General features: G+C 57.6%; 1 protein-coding gene across 1 annotated transcript in view; it reads right to left on the reverse strand.

Annotated features, from left to right (window-relative positions):
* Positions 1-6,974, reverse strand: part of EPHB2 (EPH receptor B2) — a 159,924-nt gene extending 152,950 nt beyond the window's left edge. The window contains exon 1 of the mRNA XM_054394788.1: positions 6,890-6,974. Coding sequence (XP_054250763.1) covers positions 6,890-6,974 — 85 coding nt within the window. The remainder of the gene's footprint in view (positions 1-6,889) is intronic.
* Between the last annotated feature and the right edge of the window lie 8,822 nt (positions 6,975-15,796).

A 15,796-nucleotide genomic window follows, 5' to 3' on the forward strand; every position in this document is an offset into this window, starting at 1 on the left:
AAGCTCTGCCACTGTGCACGCAGGGGTTTAGGCTAATTTTTTTGCCATCTGAATCCCTTTTCATTCACCGCTGCCTACATTTAATCTGCCACTTTCCAGCCTGGTTATCCAGTGTCATGAGATCCTTTCCCCGTATTTTCCAGACAACTGTCGTGGGTTTGGTTTTGGTTTGTTTTATCATCCTGAATAATTTGCTCTAATATGCAAGCCTTCTGCCCCTGCGAGCTCCCACCCCCTCTCTGCTGCCTGCACAGTGCAGCGCCAGCCTTGAGCTGACCCCCAGCAACTGGGAAAACATCCTCTTTGTTTGCCCCTCTTTAAACAGATTTGAATCCATAAGAGAGCCCTTTCTCCAAAATTACTGCTCTGGGGTCCCCTGGATCACCCAAGGAGTTCTTCTTAAAGGATGCTCATTCCCGTTTGCTCTGCCCAAATATTCCTCTTAGCGATTTATTTTCCCACCAAAGCTCTTCTGCCCTCACTTCAGGCTCTCAGGGCTGCCCTGGGGAGAAAAGATCCTTGGCTGTGGATGTTTTGGGGGACAGCAAACTCACAGAATCACAGACTGTTAGGGGTTGGAAGGGGCCTCAAAATATCATCCAGTCTAAGCCCCCCTGCCAGAGCAGGATCACCAAAGATAGGTCACACAGGAACACATCCAGGTGGGTTTTGAATCTCTCCAGAGGAAGAGACTCCACAACCCCCCTGAGCAGCCTGCTCCAGGGCTCCAGCAGCCTCAGAATGAAACACTTCCCTTCATGTTTCCATGGAACTTCCTACACCCCAGCTTCCACCACTGCCCCTTGTGCTGTCATTTCCACCTCCTGGTGCTCCTTCCTGGTTGGGTTTAACCTCCTGATTCTCACTTGCTGAAGGGGAGCTGGAGGGGATAATTCCCTTCTGTCCCTCTCAGCCTGCCATATATGGTTTCACATTCACCATGCCACCCTTTGGGAGGTTTTCCTGTTTTCCCCTTTTAGACAACACTTCCACTTTCTAAACATTGTTTTACCTCCGCTGACCTCCTGCAATTTGCCATTTCATCAAGATTATTTAGCTTTTTGGTTTGGGTTTTTTTTCTAACCTCATCCATTAAACAGCCTTGGTGCACCTACTCTGATCTTTAACACCATTTCCTACACCATGTGCAAGTGTTCCACTACTTCAGCTGCTCCCCTCGGCCACCTCCCTCGCTTTGCCTCACTCACAGATCATTGCTGTGAGGCATTTCCAAGCCCTGCTCATCTTACCCAGGCAATGGTCTGCCTCTAAGAGAGGCAAGGTGGAAAGAACATAATTTATTAGATAAAGATTCACCAACTTCTGGGGCTCACCAGCCCTTTCTTGTGCCTGCCAGGAGATCCCCTGAACCAGCCTCACGCCTCACCTTGCATGGCATGTCATGCTCAGGTCTAAATCAAGAGCTGCTCCTCTGATGGCTCTCCAAGGAGCTGCAGTTACTCAGAGTCACTCAAACTATAATTTCTGAGCAGCACACGTGCAGAGGCATGGATCACCTACAGTCAGTGCCCCTGTGGCCTGCTCCATCTCCCTTCCTGTCTGGTGGTTGCATTTGGGGGGAACAGAAACCTAATGCTGCTCCCTTTCCTGAGCATGGAAATGCAGAAGGGCACAATCCTGCTTTGCTGGGGGGTAGGGGGGGGACCACACTCTGCACAGCCACCCCTGTGCCAGCAGCCTGGCACAAAGTGCCATCCATCCAGCACGTTCCTGAACATCCACCACTGAGCCCAAGGGGTTGTCGATGTAGCCCTGCAGAGTGCACTGGGCACTGCTCCTTTCTCACACCCTCCTAGCTGCCACCTCCTGAGCCCCGAGGGGTCCCTGCCTGCCCCCAGCATCCCCGGCGATACCCCAGACCAGTCCTCCCTGCATCCCTGGGAGGGATCAGCCAGGGATGAGCCCCTCCGCACCCCTGCGCAGGGCACTGCCTCTCCCTGCCGCCCGCGCCGCACGTCGCTGCCTTATCGCGGGAGGCCCCACGTTACCCCTTATCAACCGCTGAACTTTTGCCTCCCAGGACCCCTCCCGCTCCCCCCAGCCCGAGTGATCTAGGGGGCAGCTTCGCTCCGGCATCCCTGCGAGCCAGGGGGAGGCTTGGGAGGGACTGCAAACCGCGACGGGAGCAGGCAGGAGTCCCTCCTGGTCACAAAGGGCTTGCTGCGGGATGGGAGCCCCACAGCAGCTCCCGGCCAGACCCAGGCACCAGCTCCCATGCCGGCAGGGTCGGTGTGCTGGGAGCGGGCGCGCTGGGGCAGGAGCAGGGGGCTCAGGCTCTCCTTTATCACAGCCCCAGCTGCAGCCGCACAAAAGCGCTGGGGCCTGGGAGGTTTCTCAGCACCCAGTGTTTACCCAGCTCCTCAGGCCGGTTTCACAGCCCCACTGCTGCCCACCCCCCTTCACAGCCAGCTCAGGTATGTGCACACAAACGACTGCCGGCTAGTGCAGGCAGGTCCTCAGCCCGTCTGCTACGGGGACCACTGAGGCTCCCATCCTTGGGGACAGCCCCCAAACCCCTTGGCAGCATCCCCAAAGCACATCCACATCCCCTTCACGTGCCCAGATCCCTCTGTAGGGTGTCCTGAGGGGCTGGGGGGACACTGATGGCCATACCAACCCCAAGCCTTCATCCCCCCCAGCCCCATCCCCTCAACATCTCCCTCCAGCATCTGCTCGCTCAGATTTTATCACCCAGAGAAGGTGGAAACACAGCAGGGACAGGGAGCAACTGCTGCCTCCAGCCAGGAGAAGCTGAGTTGCAGAGCTGCAAGAGCAGCTAAACGCACGTTTAAATCAGGCACCTCTTCAGAACATAGAGGGCAGGTGGGCACAAAGAATGTGCCTGGTCAAAAATTAACCCATGGAATAGGGCCAGCAGGGGAGGCAGCAGCCAGGAGCAGCACAAATCGACCCAATACCACGTCCTCTTCTCCACACCTCAGACCTATTTGTCAGAACTTTGTCTCCAGCCTGCACTCAGGAGAGCATTTGCAGGTCTGAAGTTCAAGCTGATGGGCAGCTCCGCTTCTTGACACATCCTCTGCTTTTCCGTGGACCTGCTGCTCTCTTGCATCCCTCCAGAGTGCACTGAGTTCACCAGGATGCTCCTGCAGCTCCTACAGTCCTGGCACACCCTGGGCATGCACCTCCACCCTGGAACACCAAGGTCAAAGCAACTGCCCTGGTGTGACCCCAAAGCTGATGCCTTTGATGTCTTCCTTTGAAATCATGAAGCTGGATACAAGGCACAAACTAAGCCCTGTGCTCACTGGCATCCTTCACACCACCCCTGGGCCCAGAGGAGGCTGCAGGGGTGCTCAGCATCAGGTCATGACCACATGTACGAGAGGTGACCTTATGTTAACACTGAAATAGGTCACAGCACCCCTCAAATACAATTCATGGTAATGCTGTGCACGTCCAGCAGAACAAATGCACAACAGCTTCTAACACATTATTCACTATAAGGAAACACAGAGCTCCTGTCTCCAGCCTGCTCAGAGGAAGGGCAAGGCTGCCTGTGTCCAGCACCCCCAGTCATAGCATGGCCTAGGGATGCCCACCCCAAGAGAGGATCCAGCCCTCCCACCCCAGCATCCGCCTCCACACCCAGGGCCAAGTTCAGGATCTCAGCCACCCAGTACAGCAAGATGTTCAGCATCAAGTCCCCTCGCCCACGATGCCACTGCCCAGCAGAACTTGTGCTGGGCACTGTTCCCTCCCCCATCAGAGCCCAGGGGTGCCTCCGTGCTGCCATGGCAGACATTGGGGCCATCTCTTTCTCCTTTGGCACAGGGCTGGCTTTCCTCCAGCCCTCGGGAAACTTGCCAGCGCGGCAAGGTTTGTGCAGAGAGAACTCCAGCAGGGTGCACAGTGCCTTCGGGGTTCCCTTCCCCCCCGGCAAGCAAGCTGATTGGAAAATCCCAAAGTGCTCTTCCCAGCTTCCCCCCAAAACACTGGGCAGCACCAGCACCCTGGAGCGGTGCGCGGTGCACTCTGGCAGGCACACAAAGAGGAGACAGCAGTGATAGCAGCACCGTTACCAACCGGTGTGGGATCCAGACCCTGCCAGGACTCCTTTGTTCTTGACTTTCTGCCTTTGGGTTCATTAGGTTTTGTTGTTTGGAATTTTTGGTTATTGTTTTGGTTTGGGTTTGTTGGGTTTTTTGTTTTTTTTTTTTTTGTAGAACAAAGCAACTTTCCTTTCCTAATCCTGAACTTTCTCAGCTGCAGAGAGGTTCCCTTGCAACCGCCCCGCCAAGCGTCCGCGGTTCTTAACCTCTGCTTTCTGTATGCTGTCATCCACCTCCCTGCTTTCCACGCTGATTTATGTTTTACCTTCTTTTTCACATTTCCTTTTAACAGAGCCAGTTTCCCCCTCCCTCCCCAAACCCCCTTCCCTCCCGAGCCCCAGACACGCATTCTGCTGGCCAGCGAGTAATCAACTTCCAATTTCCATGCACGCTCCTGTTTATATTTCCTCCCCTATCGGCTTTGTTTCTAATTAAGGTTTGCTAAATGCAAGTGGATCTAGGGTGCAGGGAGAAAACAGAGAGCATGTAGATAAATAAACACCCCACACACAGGCACGCTGGCCGGGGCTGCGCCTCCAGCCGCGGATCCCAAAGCACTTTGTCATGTTCATTACCAAAACCTCGCGGCTCCCCTGGGAACGGCGCAAGGATTATTCTGCGCCTTGTAATTAGGAAAACTGAGGCACAGAGGAGACAAGTGAAATTGCCAGCATTACAGCCAAGCTCTCTAGCAGAGCTCGAGAGGCAGGATCCCTGGGCAAACCACCAGAATGCAGGGAGTTTGGTGTTTTTTTTTCTCCCCAAACCATTCTTTTTCACCCCCATTTTGGCCCTAGGAATTTGCCGGAGCTGGGGACGGCAGCGTGGAGGGCAGCGCCACCATGTCGGTGCCTGGTGGCCCAGGGATGCAGTGGGGTCCCGGCGCCTCCTCCTTGGCCAGGGCTGCTGTTGGGTCAGTGTGCCCATACCAGCGTAGCCCAGAGCACCCAGAGATGCAGATGGACACCACATCAGATGGAGATCTCCAGGGAACTCCCAACGAGGAGGAAGGAGCAGGGGCACGTCCAAGAGCTGCATCCCACACGCTTTGGCCTTGCTGGATCTCCAGAAGCCTTTGCAAGGAAGGAAAGGCTGGGACATGGTAGCTGGTTGCCCACACTACCACTGCAAGCCACCATCACAGGGTCATCACACACACAGCAAGGGAGAAGACAGCAGCAGGGGCATGCGCCAAACCCACATTGACGCGTTCAGCCCTAGCTGGGGTCAGCCATTGGAAGCATGGTGCGGAGCCCCTGATAGACATCCCCCTGGACACCCCTGTCCATGGAGGAGCACACATTTCAGGCTGGAGAAACCCTCGGATGGTACTGGCCACTTCCCCATCCCCATGTGTATATCCCTTGGGATCATGCATCCAGTCCCCACTGCTTCTGCCATGATGGTGGGAAGGTCATTCAAGAGCCCCAGGAGCCAGACACTGACCCCCCAGCACTGCCCAGCAGTTCCACTGGGCATGCAGGAAGGTCAGGGCAGGGTGGAGGTGTCACCTCACCCCTGCACAAGGTGCCTGGTTCCCTCCACTGCCACGGGCAGAGCAGCATCGGCTCTGCGTGGCCAAGCTCGGTTGGGCCCCGCTGGCCAAGAGCCAAGCACCAAGTGTCACCGGTGCCAGCTGACCAGGCCAGGCATCCCACATGGACATGTGTGCACCGAGGCACTCATCACCCCAACCCTCCCCCCCGTAATTAAAACCATACAGGGATCGTTGGAATCGCATCGCTGGCGAGCGCTCCGCGCTGCAACGTAAATAGTCCTATTTATGCCAAGCTCCCATATTGTAAATATCACGATGTACAGCCGGCCAACCCATGAGTCACCTCCCAAAACTCCAACTTCAGACATGGTGCCTCATCCATGTTCCACACGAGCACCGTCCCCGCAGCTCCTGCCGACCGGCACCTCCACGCCCAAGGCCGGCAGTGGCCACCCAGCCTGCCCCACAAGCCCGGCGACGCCGAGGGGCAACAGGGCCACCCGGCCCCAAGCCGGCCGGGTCCTGGGTCCTCCCGCCACGGACAAGCACCCACGGCCCATGGGGCAGCCAGGTTGTGGCCTGGCACCTCCTGGTTCTCACCAGCCCAGCCCGGTTCTCTAGTGCTTCCCAGGGCGCCCGTGCAGCGGGCGGCCGGAGGCGGCCGTGGCCGCGATGGCCCCGGGAGCGGACACGCGAGGCCCCCCTCGCCTAAGCCCCTCCGTCGAGCTCCCACCTGCCGCCGGGCTCTGCTTTGTCTGAGCACCGGGGAACTCCCGGGGCCGCCGGGAAAGCCACGCTGCAGCCGAGGAGCCGGCCATGAGCTCCAGGATGCCGGCGAGGCCTTGCCGAGCTGCGCTCCGACGCCTCTCCCGGGCACGGGCAGCGGGCACGGCGTGGCGAGGGCCGGGCATCCCCGGGAGGGGAGCTCGGCGGTGCCCAGCCCGCCTGCGGGGACCTGCTGCGGGGGTGCCGGGGTGCGGGCGAGGGATGCCCGCCCGGGCGGGGGGATGGAGGGGACCAGGGCAAGGACGTGACCGGGAGGGTCTGGGGACGGGGAGCGGACACCACCACAGCAGGGCCCCCCCAGCTCCGCACCGGGCTCCGGCGGCAGGACCTCCGGTGGGGCAGCACTTCCCCGAAACTTCGCCTGCCTTCGGCGCTGCGGAAGGGGTGCGGCGGGAGGGGGGACACACAAAGTGCCATCTACTCTCCCCTCCAAATATCCCCAAGGTGGAAAAAAGCCCCGAAGGGGACTCGCCCTACCCCAGCACGGCCCCCGCCCCGCGCCCCCCCTTACCTTCCACGGCGGCGAGCAGGGGCAGCAGGGCGAGGGGCAGGCAGCAGAGCCACAGCAGCCCCATGGTGCGCGCCGGGCCGGGCATCAGAGGCGGCGCGGCCGGCGCTCCATGGAGGCGGCGGGGGAGCGGCGGAGCGCAGAGCCCAAGCCCCCTCGCTGGGGCCGCCGCCGGCGCGGGCACGGCCGCGGGCACGGAGCTCACCGCCGGCCCCGCCGCCGCGGCCGGGCCGAGCCACCGCCGCCGCCGCGCAGGGGAGCGCCCCGCGCCGCCCGCCCCGCCCCGGGGAGCCGCGCTGCCGGCGGGGGCGGCGGGCGGCGAGCGGCGGCGGCGGGGCGGGCGGCGGCGGGGCGGGGGGCGGCGGGGAGCCGGCGGCGCGGCGGGGGGCTGCGGGCGAGCGGCGGGCGGCGGCTCCCCCCGCCCGGCGATGGTTTGTCCCGGAGCTGTCGATCACCCGCAGAAAGCTGTGATTTCAGCCCAAATCGGCCTCGCCGGGGCTGGCTGCGCGCCGCGCAAACCGGGGAGGGGGAGCGGCGAAGGTGGGAGCGGAGGGGGTGGGGGGGTTCCCGGAGGGATGCCCCCGCCTCCGCCCTTCCCTCCGCCTGCCGCCCCGCGCTGGCCCCGCGCTCCGCATCCTCCGTCCGGGGCTGCGCCCCTCGCCCCCCGCCGCTGCCCACCGGGACGGGCGTGGAGCGTTCCGGGAGGGGGAAGGCGGCGGCGGCGGGGAGTGCGCTGGCCCTGGGCAGCGCCCGGCACTAGAAAGGGACATGACCTTAGGGACAAACAAAAAACAAGGGCTGGCTTGTTGGTGACATGCTCCGGACAGCCCTGACCCCCTCAGGACCCCTGGAGTCACCCCGCGAGGGGAGGGAGCAGGAGCTCCCTCAGTTCTCATGTGGGGCAGTTTTGGGCAGGGTGCCAGCCCCAGTTACACCAGTTGGGGTCCAGGGGCACACAAGGGGCAAGCTGAGCACCAGCCCCACCTCCCAGTCACACCACCCAGCACCCCTGACTTCCTTGTGCCTGGCAGCCAGATTTGCCCTCTGGGCACCTCATGACCCTCTTCAGGACATGTGCAACTGTTACCTGGACTGTTCTCCCCTCAGCCACCACCCTGTCATCTCCTCCTCACCCCATCTACCCTGCCAGTATCTGCTCTGTGCCCAGCCATGCCCTTGCTCAACTCTGTAGCCCTGCCTCTCTTTCTTCTGCAGCAGGCTGCCCAGGGGGGTTGTGGAGTCTCCTTCTCTGCACTAGGTGACCCTGTTTGGCAGGGGGGTTGAACTGGATGAGCTTTTGAGGTCCCTTCCAACCCCTAACATTCTGTGATTCTCTGATTCTGTGGTTCTAGAATGGAAGATCAAACGCATTCTGCTGAAGGCACCTGGGTCCTGGAGCACCTTCTCGGGGTAGGTCATACCCTGCACAGGAAGCTCTGTGTGAGCTGTGCAAGGTTGATAGGCCAAAAGCTGAAGAGCCACTAGACTGCCAGGATGGATCCCTGCCCCTCAACTCACCAAACACAGACTTGGCTCACTGTGCCTTGTCCCTTTACTACACCAAGACCTTGAACATCTTGGGTTCCTCACCTTGACCCACCACAAGTGGCACATTTCTAGCCAGCCACAGGTGTGTTTGGAAGAGGTCAAGCCTCCCTGATGCTGTTGGCCATAGGCATGAGCCAGATGCGCTTCTCCAGCTCGGTGTGGCCAGCTGCAGGCTGATTCCATTTGGGAACTGCTATCACTGCAGATGCTACTGGCCATACTGGTTGGCCCCACATTCAGTGCAGCAGCCTCCAGAGAATCCTGTGGCCCAGCTCCATAGTGTGTGGGGAACCTTTCATCTTCAGAGCCTCATTAGGGTTTGCTCTTGCATGGATGGTGCTCAGTTCATTACAGAAGGAGGCAGAAGGGCCAGGGCCAGCCAGTGGCCTTGCTGCTTCTGCCTCCAGCTGTGTTCCTCTGCAGGGCAGGGAGCACAAGCATCCCTGCAGGTACCCACCAGGGCCCCTCCATTTCCCAGCCTCAGCAATGGTGCCCTGGCTCCCTGATGCCCTGGAACACCCAGCATTTCCATCGGGTGTCAGAAACCACTCAGCATTCCCAATCTCCTCAAACTATCCTTTCAGTCCTCCCAGATCCCAGGGCTGGGTTTGTGTCCTGCAGAGCCCTGGACAGGTATGACCCAGAGCAATCAGCTCCAGGAGCAAGCAGCAGCCTTGCTAGAGTCTACTGAGACCCTCAGGATTTTCTTGCAGCTCTCCAGAGCTGCAGTGCAGAAGTAGAAGGGATTTTATCCCAAGGGAACTATCAGTGGAGTCCTTCCTTCTTCAGTTCCTCTGAGCATCCCCTTAGCCTGTTGGTGACCAAGGACTACACAGACTTATTGTGTGACCACCTCGGAGACTTTGAATTCCTGTGTACTTGGAGTGCAGTTTGCCCCCTGAAGACACCCTTCAGAGTCAGTGATGGACTGTGAGTACTGGTCCCATTCATGCCTTCACTCTACTCCCAGAAAGGGCTTTCTATGACTGTTGCATCCCTCTGACATCTACTGGAAGGGCTGCCAAGGCTCCACAGATACCCTCACAAACTCGCTGTTGTCGATGCAGGGAGTGCCACCAGCTTCCACCTTCTGTCCTGAAGCCCACAAGCTTCTGTGGCCACCAAGCCAGAAGCTCTGAGCATACTAACAGGTGGCACAAAGCACCATGCCACGGTGAGTGATGCTGGGCCTCCTCCCATGTCCTTTTGTGCACCTTCCCCTCACGCTGCAGCGGAGTTCGTGGCCTCGGTGGGGGATGGTGGTGGCCCGAGGAGCGCTTGCACATCCTCCCTGCTGTCCTCAGCCAGCCGGGAGCTGCTGCTCTCCTTGCTGCCATCTGGTGACAAGTGGCCGCAGCACTGTGCCACACGGACCTGGGCACCGCCGAGCAGCGGGTCCCACCCTGGCAGCCAAGGAGCATTGGTTGTGCTGGCAGCTGCTGCCCACCTCTAACCCTCGGGCAGCACCGTGGTAGGATGCCCAAACCCTGCTGCGAAGAGCGATAGGTAAAGCCTTGTCTGTCACCAAGGAAAAAAACAGCACTGGGGTGACAGAAGCAAGACAGCCACCACTGCAGTGGCACCCACGTGCTGGTTCCCACCAAGAGATGGTTCCCAGGCAGACAGAGCCAAGGGAGATGACATCTAGGGGACATTAACCCGGGTTTGGTGGTGACGCATTCAGAGCAGCATTTTCAGTTCCTGATGCAGGTAGAACAGGTTTGCTTTCATTTGCACATGAATCCCTTGGCTCATCACACCTGGAGGAGGCTTCTTCTCATGCTCTGCAGGTTAAAGAGGTGCAGCAGGCCACAGCCAGGAGTCAAGGGAAATGCAAAGGGAAGCAGCAGGAACGAAACAGCAGCCCTGCAATGGGGGATATGGAGCTGTCGTGCACATGGTGCAGCCATCCCAGGAGCAGGAGTGGGAGGAAGCATCACCCAAGGAGCCTCACCTACCAGAAGGATCCAGAAGAAGCTGCTGCTTCTTGGGGACCAGGGAAGCTCCATCCCCTGGAGCTACTTGATCCAGCTCAGTCCCCTAATCAAGGGAGAGGGCAGTTGATTTTGGATGGGAGGGGTGGGCAGTGAGTCCCTTGGTGGCACCTAGAGCAGCAATCTGCCTGTGATGACCCAGCAGGGGCAGGCAGGGCAGAGCAGGGGCAGGGCCATGGAGGGACACCCTGTGTGAGATGGGCACCCTGGCTCCTGTCTCTGTGCGTGAAAGCAATGCTCTCCAGCTCCTGTCTGAATCCCTCAGGCTTCACAGAGGCTCCAGCCTCCTGGGGTAGGTCGGGAGGAGGAAAACACGAGGCTGTTTGTACAGCAATTGGAGTCCCCCTGCAGCAGCAAATGCCATAAAAGTGAAGCCCAAGTGAAAAGCAGCTTCAGCTGTTGTGGTGCTGGCTGTGACTGAGCCTGGCCCCGGGCCAGGGCGTTAATTCTGCCCATTAAGGAATAGCTCGGGACTGGCGGCAGGGATTCATCGCTCAGCTTCTGCTTGTAAGATATCACTTAGCACTGGAACACTTAACTCCTGATCCCCAAGCATGTACAGGCACCAGGTAGCCCTGCAGCCATGCTGCAGATAACCAAAGCCACCGCTGGCTGCCGAGGCCGGGCGGCGTTTAACTCTTTCCCCCCTCTTTGTCTGAAGGGTAAATTGTCTGGAGCAGCACTTTCCAAAGGGGAGCAAGGCCCTCCTGCTCTTATTATCACCTACTTGATGTTCCCCAGCTCAGCGGGGATGGAGGAGCTGCTCCCACCCGTGGGTTTGTGTAACCTCTGTGAAGGGTGTGTGAACAGCAAGGAACCCTGCAGATAGCTGTGATTGCAGGCTGTCAGCAGGAACCGCCTCCCTCTGTCCTTCTCTGCCTTTCCCTGTCACCCCAAATGCTCTGCAGTCTGCTGGAGGAGCAGGGCTGGTCCTTCAGGAGGAAGGGTGGGAGCAGAAGGGGCTCTCCACTCTCCAGGGGCTGTGCCCTGTGTGCTGCTCAGCACCTTGCAGCTCTAGATCCCCAGGCCCTGATCTTCTGGAGGAACCTCAGACCTCTCCCCCCATCCCAATCCATCCCATCCCACCCCACACCACTCTCCAGGCTGAGCCTGCACCTTTACCTGTTGTGCTGGGCTCCCACCACCGAGCAGGCAGGCAGTGCCCTCCCCACCCCACAGGTGACACCGTGGGGAGGTTTCTCTGTGCAGAGGTAAATCAAGATAAGGCTTTTACATCCCTCTGCTCTTTGTGAGGGTACCTGGCTGAAACGTGACACTGGGGAGCCCACCTCACTCAACCTGTTTAGCTTGTTGCAGGGTCCTGCCCAGCGGGGAAAGCAACCAGCAGCTCCTTCTCTCCTTCAGCTCTTTCCTGCAGCACTTCTGAGCTCATCTATTGCTGAGTGAAAGATTCATGTGAACTCTGATGCTACCTGCTACCAGCAGCAGGGATGAGGCAGAGAGGAAAGGAGGAAGGTAAGAGGATGAATGGCACTGATCAGATGAGCATTGCCCTGTGCTGGGACCCCCAGGAATGCAGCAGAGCCCCAGAAAAGCTTCAGGCAAGGATTTAGTCTCTTCAGGGAGACAAGGGTGGCTGCAGAGAGCAGCAAGGAAGTGTAAGGTAGCTCCTCACTACAGGAAGGATACTGAGGTGATGGAGTGGGTCAAGAGAAGGGCAACAAGGCTAGTGAGAGGTCTTGAACACAAATCCTATGAAGAGCAGCTGAGGGAGCTGAGCTTCTGGAGTCTGGAGAAGAGGAGGCTGAGGGGAGACCTCATTGCTCTCTACAGCTCCCTGAAAGGAGGTTGGGGACAGGTGGGGGCAGCCTCTCCTCTCAGGTAACAAGAGATAGGATGAGAGGAAACAGCCTCAGGTTGCACCAGGGGAGGTTCAGGTTGGATATCAGGAGCAATTTCTTCACCCAAAGGGTCATGGGGCACTGGCACAGGCTGCCCAGGGAGGTGGTGGAGTCCCCATCCCTGCAATTGTTCAAAAGACATCTGTATGAGGAGCTGAGGGCCATGGTCTGACAGCTGTGTGCAGGGAGAGGCTGGGCTGTGGTTGGAGTCCCTGATCTTAAGGTCTTTTCCAGCCAGGCACTACTGTGATTCTCTGATTTCTGCTGCTGTTGCAATATCTGCAGTCTTAGGGCTTAGAGCCTGCAGCTAAACTGGGAAGCAAATGTCAACTGGTAGATTGCATTAAAGATCTGAAGAGTGTTGCACTCCTAAAATGAATGAAACTTTTGAATGGTATCCATGGGAACAAATTAAAGAGGCACTTTGGAAGCACTTAAAATAGATTTAGAACTCTAGAACTGGGCAGGAAATTTTGGCTATTTTGTTCACCAGCTAATTTGAACTCATATGATGATGGCAGAGCCAAACCCAGGCAGGTAAAGCCTAGGTGGGACCTAAGGTTAACCTCCATGAGCCACTGCAGAAATTCTCTCATTGTGGCTGTCAACTTCCTGGAGAGTTACAAAGAAACTTCTGAAAAAGGAAAGTTTATAAAAGTAGCTCCTTCAGGACAGGTCCTCTTGAAAAGTTGATACCATAAAGAAGCAGAAACTTACAGAGCTAGCTAGTAAGAAACAGGAGGTTGTGAGGGAAGATAGAAACATTGACAGCAAGGGCTGGAACAATCCTCACTGTCAGTCCAGGCTGGGGGAGGAGGGGATAGAAAAAAGCAGCCCTGAGGAGAAAGACTTTGGGATGCTGGTGGGGGAGAAGCTGGGCAGGAGCAGGCAGTGTGAGCTTGCAGCACACAAGGCCAAGGGCAGCCTGGGCTGCATCCAAAGCAGTGTGGCCAGAGCTGGAGAGAGAGGATCCTGCCCCTCTGCTCTGCTCTGGGAGACCACCTGCAGGGCTGTGTCCAGCTCTGGAGCCCTCAACACAGGAAGGACCTGGAGCTGATGGAGAGGGTCCAGAGGAGGCCACAAAAATGATCAGGGGCTTGGAGCATGCTTGGAGCTCTGCTATGGGGACAGGCTGAGGGAGCTGGGGGTGTTCAGCCCGGGGAAGAGAAGGCTCCAGGGAGACCTTAAAGCAACCTTGCAGTACCTGAAGGGGCTGCAAGAAGGCTGCAGAGGGACTGTTCCCAAAGGCCTGCAGGGACAGCAGCAGGGACAATGGCTTCAAAGGAGAGCAGAGCAGATTGAGATTGGATGTGAGGAACAAGTTTTGCCCCATGAGGCTGCTGGAACACTGCAAGAGGTTGCCCAGGGAGGTGAGGCTGGAGAGGGCTCTGGGCAACCTGCTCTAGTGGAGGATGTCCCTGCTGAGTGCAGGGGTTGGACTGGATGAACTTTGGAGTTCCCTTCCAACCCACAGCATTCTATGAGTCTATAAGGAAGGGGCAAATGTAAATTCAAGCACACAGGTACCAAGGAGCTGCCAATTTCCCAGCACACAGGGAAATGCAGCAGGCAAGAACCAAAGTCACTGCTCTGTGCTTCAGAAAATACACACAGAAAACAAATATCTAGGTGGAGGAGTGACCAAAATATCATCCCAGGGATGTAAATCTAATCCAGGAGGCTTTCTAGCCACTGGGAGAAGGTGGGATTTGTGTTCTGGAAAATATATTCATGTTAGTCTTTGATTATTTTTACAGTTAGCCAGAAATAGCAACTGTTAGAGAATAAAACTGCCCAGTAGGTAACCTCTGATGAAAACCTGCCACGCATTAGGTACTGACAGAGGTAAAGGACATCAAAGAATGCACAGTTTGATTGCTGTCATTTTCAAAGGTTTGTAAAAGGGAAGGCTGTAACCCATAAAGCTGTTTTGTGGCAGGGCATCCACAGTCCAGAAGTCCTCTGGAAAATAGGTTTAAAGTCATTCAAAGGGAGCTAGAAGAGCTGAAGAGACAAATTCAGGTCTCTGTTTAATACTACAAAATTACAGGGTGGCATCCTTGCCACTGAGAATGCTGAAATGGCATTGAGCAGGAAACTGGGGAGAAAACGACCCAGGTTTTGTCACTGCTGGTGTTAAAAACAGGAGCTTTTCAAATGCTTATCAACACCTGGGGAAAAAAAAAAAAGGCCACCTCAGGTGTTAGGTTCAAAGCATTCAGCGGCAAAGTCCTCTGCTGCCCCGAGCCGGTTCAGGTTTATGAGAAGGCAAATAAGGATCAAAGGCAAGGACCTGCGGTGAGATTGCTCCTCTCTCCTGGCAGGTGATTACTGCAGAGAGGCAGAGCTGAAGGAGGCAATCACACCGCCCTCCGCGGCAGAGGGCCGGGAAGGAGACAGAGTGGCCGGGGCGTTCCGGAGGGAAGCAAGCAAGGGGAGATGTGGCTGGAGAAGGCAGAGCGGTGTGCAGGCAGTAACCCTCCAAGATGTGGAGATAAAAGGTCAGGAGGCAGCGGAATGGTGCCGAATGCTGCATGACAGGCACCTCACATTCCCTGCTGGAAGGTGGGAACATCCACTCCGTGAGGTCGGGGATAAGCCTGGCTGGGCTGGAGCAGGTCCTGCAGAGAGAGAGCTGCTGGATGCCAGCAGAGGTGGACACAAGCCCTTCATACTAATATTTACTTACTTACCTTTGCTTAATTGGAGACTCATCAGGGTAATAAACTCTAGCACCAAGTTATCCTCTTCTGCCCCGGGGCAGCTGGGGCTGGGCATGGGCTCCAGGTGAGAGCCGTTGGACTTGATGGTCTCAAAGGTCTCTTCCAGCCCCAACGGTTCTGTGATTCCGTGGGGTGTGTGCAGGGAGCAGCACCCAGAGGGCAGAGGCAGCAGCAGGCTGGGGCAGTGCTGAGGATGCACAGGCACCATGGAGCTGGTGGGCAGAGAGGTGGAGGAAGGACAAGCAAAGGGCTCACACTGAAAATGTGAGCAGGAGTGGGGGGAGAGGAGGCATCCCTGCAGGGCCTGAAGAGTGCTGACTGTGGCACAGCAGCAGAGCCCTGCTATGTTTGCCCCCCAGCAGGAGCTGTGCCTGGCAGGGAGTGGGAGGGAGTGAGCCAAGGTGGATGGAGTGTGGCTGCCCCTGCAGCAGCCTGGCACAAGGCACTTGCCAACAAAAAAAACACTCAGGTGACCCCCACCCCCCTGACATGCTGGCATGGCATGGCTGGAACACAGCAGAGATAGTGGAGAGGGTGCTGCACAGGTCCCTGCCAGGCACACCAAGCACAGGGCTGCTTGGTCAGGAAGGTCCTGGTCTCAGCCTTCCATCAGTAGTACTGATGGAAGAGGCTCTTTGCAGTTTTCCACACAAGACTTGATCCCTACAGCTGCTGGGACACCATTGGCCCACTGGTGTCAGCCTCCTGGCTGGTGTCTGAGAAACCTCCTTGGATGCTCCTTTGGGGGACTCTAGTGAACACCTGGGGCTGCTGACCCCTGGT

This window comes from Indicator indicator, chromosome 32 (assembly GCF_027791375.1).
Source record: "Indicator indicator isolate 239-I01 chromosome 32, UM_Iind_1.1, whole genome shotgun sequence".
Classification (NCBI taxonomy): domain Eukaryota; kingdom Metazoa; phylum Chordata; class Aves; order Piciformes; family Indicatoridae; genus Indicator; species Indicator indicator.